At 30.0% G+C, this 8,647-nt stretch overlaps 1 protein-coding gene across 3 annotated transcripts; it reads right to left on the bottom strand.

The window, feature by feature from the left end:
- Positions 1-1,869: 1,869 nt before the first annotated feature.
- LOC134728154 (uncharacterized) lies at positions 1,870-7,991 on the bottom strand. Of its 3 annotated transcripts, none has more exons than XM_063592647.1 (3): positions 7,880-7,991; positions 7,189-7,638; positions 1,870-4,769 (listed from the first exon to the last, which is right to left on the bottom strand). In XM_063592647.1, the coding sequence occupies exons 2-3, from the start codon at positions 7,597-7,599 to the stop codon at positions 4,215-4,217; spliced, it is 966 nt and encodes a 321-aa protein (XP_063448717.1). In that variant the 5' UTR covers positions 7,600-7,638; positions 7,880-7,991; the 3' UTR covers positions 1,870-4,214. The 3 variants fall into 3 exon arrangements, with proteins under 3 accessions (XP_063448717.1, XP_063448708.1, XP_063448700.1); XM_063592638.1 differs by having other exon boundaries at positions 7,847-7,968; XM_063592630.1 differs by having other exon boundaries at positions 7,768-7,897.
- Positions 7,992-8,647: the final 656 nt, after the last annotated feature.

Genomic DNA, 8,647 nt, shown 5'->3' on the forward strand with positions numbered 1-8,647 from the left:
TACTGTCATCAATTTTAAAGGCAACTCTAGGGATATTGCAGTGATATTGAATAGGGGGTAGATTTTTAGGATAAAAGTAGAAATAGTATGAAAGTACAGGAAATGCAAATGTTCTACATCAATGATGTTTTCCATAAATGATTTTCAACTCCATTATGAAAATTTGTCTTATATTCTTTTTCATTTATCGTACAATAGTACCCCCTGTGCAGAACAATTTTTTTATTCACTCTAAACTTTGTAGAATAATTTATCATTATTTGCAAATCTGACTAAATATTTTTTTTTTATACTGATGAATTTATCATAAATTATGTCCCTTTAGTGGTAGAAATGTCCAACACATAGGCCTAGTTCACTTGAAACTCTGGAGTTAACTTTACTTACTCGGGTTTCAACAAAATGATTTAAGTTAAACCACTCGAGTTAACTCATCGGACCCTTGTTCTAACCCTCGCAGAGCCAGGGTTAATCTCTAGAAACTCTTGAATGATGTCAAACCAATGAGAATATTTTATTTTGTTATGCTTGGTCGGGGTCTTACTCTAGAGTTACTTAGAGTTGTTCCGAATATCAACTCTAGTGCGTTCATGTGATAATCTATTAACTCTGAAGTCGATTGTAAAATTTGTAATAAGAAGTTTCAGGTCATCAGGACTGTGACAAAGTTGTTTATTCACAAGTAGAGATTTGAAAATGTTAAGCTCCAGTGTTTGCCTCTTAACTGGACATTTTATATCTGCATTTTTCACTAGGGTGTATATTTTGATAGTGAAAGAACATAATTGAAATTTTATTAGATTTTAATGTGTGTCACAGAAAATAAAATCTTATAAGAATCATTTTTTTACTGAATCTACAGTATATTGCTTGCAACTTATATTGTATCAATAAGTATGATTCTGAAAAATAACACCACAGGGGGAGTAACTCTAAATTATAAATTGAAATATATGACATTAGACTGAGGAACAACTGTTTCATATGTCTGATATCCAGTTCAATTTTCAACATCATCAAAGATTGCATAGTCATTATTCACAAAGCATTTTCCATTTTTTGGTCACTTTTGAATATCTGGGCTTTTTTTTACATAAATGAGGCCGTTAGTTTTCTCGTTTGAATTGTTTTACATTGTCTTAACGGGCCTTTAATATAGCTGACTATGCGGCATGGTCTTTACTCATTGTTGAAGGCCATACGGTTACCTATAGTTGTTAATGTTTGTGTCATTTTGATTTTTTGTGGATAGTTGTCTCATTGGCAATCATACCACATCTTTTTTATATGCACTATAAACTGACTTGTTTACCACCAGGTAACGGTCAATAATCTTTAATCCCTTTTACCCTGGATAAGTCTGATTTGTTATTATTCTTGACTCGTCTTGAGATACAAATATTTGTTGATTGCATGTGTAAAGGTCAACCATAAATAAAGTTCAAAGAAGTACAAATCCTGGTTTGAAGTCATGTTGCTCATCTGGGAGGGAAGTAGTTCTTGCTTCACTTGTGACACCCATTGTACTTCTCATGGTGAATAAAATTATGATGATATGCCAAATTCTGGGGTGAAATAGGATAGGATTGTGCCTATATTAAGGGGGTTGTATCTGTGACCCTCTGAGAACTTGCATACTGATATCCAATACATTTATCTGTATGCAGGTTTTACTGAAATCCCAATAATAAATCTTGCATACTGGAAAAGTGTTCAAAAATCATAATAATAAATGCACACAATAATTTCTAAATTTTAAGGTCTAAGTGTAGAAAGGGACCATTAAACAAGTCACATAAAACAAACAAGTAAAAAGTATTATATAACATAATTTAATCAAAAAGCACAATAATAGAATATATTCAGTTATTTGCATTGTGTAAAATATCAAAAAAGTACAGAACTTCAATAAGATGGCAATAAGACATTTGAAATATTCATTTTGATGATGGATTGACTTATTTCTTGTCATAATATGCTTTTTTCTTTAAATGATCACATATTAGTTGATTTTATAGATTAAGTGAAAAATTGATAGCAATAAAAAAATATTCCTGTAATAAATAGAAGGTATTGCAATTGCTATCATTACATGTATGTATGCATTTCTTTGAAAAATAGATAACATTTATCCTTTTCATAGACATTTTCATTGTATTATGCTTTCATAAAAGTTTCTACCATTTGGTTGATCATTTTGGTTTGAAGGAATATTATAGGAATTTAGAAGTCTAAAATAGCTAAGTCAGATATAATATTTATATCCTGAGTTGCTTCCCTTTTTTGTTTTAATTTTCTTAAAAAGTAGAAAGAATAATTTATTTAGGGAAGTAGTTAATATTATAAAAACTGTATAATATATTATTGCTATCTACAAATTCATTCCAAATAGATTTTTTTTTTTAAATTTCCATTGTTTTGATAAAACTTATTTAAGGGCATATGATACAAAAGGGATCTACCCTGGATATTTCTTGAAATTTTGACTCAAATTCATCTTTGTTTTGCCTTCCCGAAATATTCAAAGAATGTGTCTTCTGATTGGCTGACGTTATTTTGTTATGAGCCCATAGACATAATTTAGTCATGTGACCGTGACGTCATCAACGTTTTTTCATGGTTTTCTACGGTTTAAAACGGAATTTAGAATTAAATTATAAGAAATGACTGTAATATTTTTTTCTGTCTATTCGAAATAACATAAAAAATGTTGTGTACACTGTTAAATAACCGGCTATGCATGTTATTCAGTGTGCACCAAATTTTTTATGTTTTTTCTTCATAGACAGAAAAAATATTACAGTCCTTCCTTAAATATTTCAGTTTTTCATGTTTCATGTAATAGAAAGCAGTATATTATTTTTACAACAAATCATGCTGTTATTGATTTTCTCCAAAAAAAAAATTGAAGTAAAGAACAATGGACGGCAATGGAAATTGAATAAGGTCCATTTTGTTCATTTTTAAGCTCAAAAACCATTTGTTAATGGTGAAGATATAATTTATGTTTTCTAGAGCTAAACTGAAATGCAGTTATTCCTAATGAATCATTTTCGTGCAGTTTTTCTTGCCCTGTTTCAAAATGTTATCTAAATTACTGTCATAAATTAGAACTCATTGATGATATAAAAAGTAGACAGTCTCATCATATGCCTTAAGCTTGATGCCACTCATGCCCTGCTGTAGATTGTGTGCACTTAAGAATAACTTTGTTTGTTTTTTTTTCCCTTTGCAAATGCTTTCAAGTTCATGTTACAATATTATGACCTTGTGGAATTTTCCGCCAATTTGGGATGCTTATCATCACCAACACATTACATTTTAGATTTTCTATATACCCTTGCAATAGTATCATATGCCCTTATAAAAATAAAATGCATTCAGATGTTTATATTACAATTGTTTGTCAAGTGGATTTCTTTTCAGATATGGTTCGAAAACTTTCTAGTATTTTCTTTTATCAAAATCATTCTAAATTGAATAACTAAAAATATGTATTGACAACATTTGAAACAGGATTACTTTTGAACTACATAACCTGCATTGTATGCATGATTTACTGACATGAATGGATGAAATGTTGTTACAATGTATTACATGTTGACATTTTTCACCTGTAAACAAGAAATATCATTGATGTGACATGCAACATGTGTGTACTGAAATATAACATGAACATAAGTACAGAATAAGAAAATCAAATCTAACTAAACTGTGATTTTATTTTTCTGTCACTTGATTTTGGAGAAAAAAATCATTGATTTAAGATATAGAATATTATGAATTTGTTGTGCAATCTCTTTTTATTAGTATCATTCTAGGACCTTTTTTTTTAAGATTAAATTTATGCACGTCCAAGATTAAAAAGTATGTGTAAATAAACGGGCTTGTAAATGGAATGATTAAAGATAAAATAATGTATGACACTTTTGAAAAGACAATTTACTAATAGAATTTACAGATTACATGCAGTGTTGAGTACAGACTAGTTGTGAATTTAAATTTAAAAACAACTTTCTCAAATTTAAACAAATTAACACAGACAAGATAAGCACATCTTGTAAATTTAGTAAATAGAATGAAGATTTTTCTATGAAAAGATGATTTTTTACAATCTTACTTCTTTGTTCTAAAAATTTATATTCAACTTGTATGTAACATGCAGTGTAATATAATAGTTATTTCACATGCAAAATTTTTTTTTATGAAACAAATCAGTAATTGACACTTGAGACTCCCAAGGGGAATAAATAGTTCCTTTTAAGGTCCTGAGTTGGCAGTTTGTTGTAGCAAACATTGTCCTTTTGATTCGTGTGAAAATGACTTTTATGAAAATGAGCCGTCGTTGTTAGCACTTCTGCTTCGTCGTCTTTGTAAGCTGCCACAAAGTTTGTTGAAAAGTTTTCATTGTGAACATGTAAATTGTCTAATGCCCACTGCATTTTCACATCCGAAACAAGTCTTTTCTGAGTCCGTGGAGTTCTTGTTTTCTTCATCATTCTGACTGCAGTATCCAGTGATTTTTTGAATTTTTCACCGTTAGGTCCTTTCACTGGCACAACCAAAGTCACAGAAAATGCAGTTCCTTTGTTACGAATCATCAACAAACACATCTGAAACAAACGTTCCTCGTCAATTCTCGGTGTAACTATATAAACACTGGCACCACAACCAAACCAGTCGTCTAGTAAACTTTTCCACAGTCTCATTATATAATCATGCTGCATGATGCCACCTCCTTCTGGTATCATATCTAGTAAATCTTGAACCTGTAAAACAATGAATAAGATTAACATTCATGTACATTTTAATGAAATAAAATCAACATACATTTCGGGGCCTTTTATACATTGTAGACAACTATGCAGTATAGACTTTGCTCATTGTTGAAAGCAGTACAGTGAACTATGTTTGTTTATTTCTTCTTTTTATATAAACATGTTTCACTCAAGAAATCTAGAAAATAGATAGTTGTCAAATGAATTTAACTCTTTCAGTATATACCTTTTTATTTAGTCACATTTGGATAAAGAATAAGTACAATTTTCTATGCTGTATGGGTTTTGACCATTGTTGAAGGGCATATTATAAGTTATATGGTTCGCTACTGACCCCATACAGATCCATAGAGGGTTAGTAAAATCCATAGGGGGTGAGGCGGGAGGCCGAGTCCCCTATGAATTTTATTCACTCTCTATGGATCCGTAGGGGGTCAGTAGTTAATGGTATAACGAATTTATCGGACGCTGGACTTTTTCTGCTGCGTTTTGTTAAAAAATAAACAATGAAACACAACAACATTAATAGATGACGTCGCCATTAACGTGTCATGAACCCCATATGAAACTTACTAACCCCATTCGGTCTCATAGGGGGTCACCACGTGACGGCGTTTAACCAATCACAATGTGATAATTCATCTGTGGTCCGATAAAGTGACTTATATTTGCTGACCTTGTACATTATTTTGTCTTGGCTGAAAAGTGTTCTCATTAACAATCTCACCACATCTTAATATTTTTATATGCAGTTAGCATTGGGACCAATACTAGAGATGACAAAAACATTGTACATGAAGGGAAGTCTATTTAGTACACTATACTACAATGTGTAATCATACATCATCATTTGTTTTTATATATCTTGCCATAATTTTACTACATGTACTGTTGATATTTGCTATTATGATGAATGTTTGTTCATAAAGATAGACACAGCCATTTATCAAACTTAAGCATTTACCAGACAGGATTGCAATATAATTGTGTTTTAGATCAGTTTCATCATACAATTAATTTTAAGGACATCTTTTGTAAAAAAAAATATGAGGAAATTTAAAAAAAAAAAATGAAGTTGTTCCTGCTTAAATTTAATTTTTTCATAACAAACAAATGATAACTAAAATATGTAAAAACTAAACAATTCAAACTTAGATATACAGGTTACAGGTACATGTATATATTTTTAAAAGTGGTTTTTAAAAGTGTTTATCGTGCAGATAAAATGCTGACATGTTCAGAGTATACAATGTTTTAATAACATTTGTGAATTGGAGTGGTTTATTATTTTCTCCGAATGTAATATGTACTGTATGTTGTTAAAATCTTGAGGCTATAAAATTAAACTGTAATGTACTATAATAACCATGTTTATTTCTGACTCACGTAATTTACAATTATGGTTTGAAGGACTTTAAAGCTAGGCTTTAAGTATAGATAATAGTATGCTAGCAGTTAATCATATTATAAGTGTTATCATGGCTAAATAAGTCATTTACTTCCCATGGAAAGTCCAAGACCAATTAGATTATTATGAGTTCATGTAAATGTATATCTTTATTATCCTACATAAAAAGTATACTGTGACTTTACATGTAGTTCAAAAACCACACATGTAATTGAAAAATACAAATGTAGCATTCACTACTTGATTATGTATTTTTTAATTAGTGTCCAAGGTAATTTTTGACATGTTTGAAGTTTCTATTCAGTAGATTTAATAAATTTTATGTTTTATATTTTAATCATGCTTGGTTAGGTGCTCCGCATTCTTACATAAATACAAATCTTCATGTATGCTAGAATTTGATCTTGTCAAAGGATTAACTGAGGGTCAAAATGTAGATCATTTGAAAATAGGTGAGGTTTTAAGGTATTAACACACAAACTCTAAAATCAAATTAAATATAATATAACTTTCAAAAAAGCTAAATTTCTCGCATGAAAGGCATTTTAATAGAATTGAGAATTGAATATATGTGTCTGTATGTTATTTAATAATTTATTTTGATGGTTTTAATGTATCCATTTTCTTTTACTGCGCACACACTTATAAACCTAAAAGAATATGATAAGATGATGCAAAGCATTACGGTAATTGTTTTGGAAATTTCAAATAAAGTGGTGTTCATTTTATACATGTACATGTAAATTGAAATATATTGAAGGTACAGCACTTTATTTAATGCTCTTCATCTAAATGCCAGTAATATGCAGGTCTTTTGTGATTGACTATTTTAGAGTTCGCGCCACCATACAACAAGCCAGGATTGAATTACTGACATGCATTTTGTTAAATGGCCTGCATTGTCAATATTCATCTTATACATTGTATGTCAGTACTTTGAAGTATCTCATATCCATTGAATATGAACAAATTTACAAATATATTCTAGCTATTGATAGTTACCTCTTCCACATTTTTATCCAGTTGTAGATACCTTGTTACAGAATTGTCTGACACAGATTGTACATCAGCTAATTCTTGCATGTCAGCATTAGCCTGCTCCAAAATGTCTGCGAAATTGTCTATAAACCATATCCAGTGATTTTTACCATAAATTTTCATTATTCCTGTTCGTTTATTAATTTTCACTGTCACTGCAGGAGCAATTTTCAGTTTGGTGATGTCTGCTTTCTCCCTATAAGTTTTATCTGGGAATATACTTTTGAACACACGTAACCACCATATAGTTTTGTCACCCTTATATGCTGTGGTAACAACGATTTCATTTCCTTTGTCGAAAAAATCCACATCCACTGGGGTAGGAGTAGCCCAGATCTGAGACAGAATTTTACGTCGGTCTTTCTTTGATGGCATTGTTGTGATTGTTAGTCTCTTGTTTTACATGATGTGACCCTGAAAAGAATTAGACATGTTAGACAACAACCATAAAATCAATGTTCACTTCCTTAATGAAAAGAATGTTAATTAAAAAAGTCATGTGGATTTAAATATAGTCATGAATAATATAGTATGAACTATTACCTTTGAATAATTTTTATAAAATCCGAATGAATATTGAAATCAGTACAATGTGTTGTAAATCTATTAACAATACACAAACCTATGTGTAATATCTATCTTTGTTATGACACACCTGTGTTTTCACCTGAAGGAGACCATTGAAATGATTTCATTGGCTTTCTATCTTGAATTGTCCAATCAAATCTTCAGTTTGCTTAAGGGCAGAATAAACAAGTGAATATCTTATCACCCACTTGGCTATAAATAGTAAATAATTGTCAATATAACCTGACAGGTATTAATCACGATTAAATCAATAGAGTAATAAAAAAATATAATGAGTGAAATTAATTAGTTTCTTTTTAATGAGATATAAAAAAAGGGGGGAGGGGTAATAATTTTAGCTGAATAAAACTAGTTAATAAACTTAATATTTTATACTTTATCTGTTTATGTTTCAGTCCAAGAAATGATAGCAGTGAACCATTATGAATTTAAAAATTTTGAAAGTTGCACAGAAGATAAATGAAGTTTAAAAAAAAGATATTTTGTACCAAGATTTTTATAATTAGACATTTGCACAACATTGTTGTCATTTATATAAAAAATATAGTTATTAGAATAGATGAATGTGTAATGCTGATATTGTAAAAACACATAAAAGATAACCAGCTCATAATTTGTTATGCCTGACAATGATGTAAATTCGACAAACAGTGTCTGTGCAATGGCTTAAAAGTGCTTTAACAAAATCTTATCAAAATCAGATTGATGTTGTTTCCTGTGACCAATTCAATTTTCATAATTTTAGCTTTTATTTTTTTTGAGATGTTGACCTTCGAAACTTTTAAGTGCTGTCTGTGCAATAACTTGAGGAAATATTTTCAAATTCAGATATACA

This window comes from Mytilus trossulus, chromosome 1, assembly GCF_036588685.1.
Source record: "Mytilus trossulus isolate FHL-02 chromosome 1, PNRI_Mtr1.1.1.hap1, whole genome shotgun sequence".
Classification (NCBI taxonomy): domain Eukaryota; kingdom Metazoa; phylum Mollusca; class Bivalvia; order Mytilida; family Mytilidae; genus Mytilus; species Mytilus trossulus.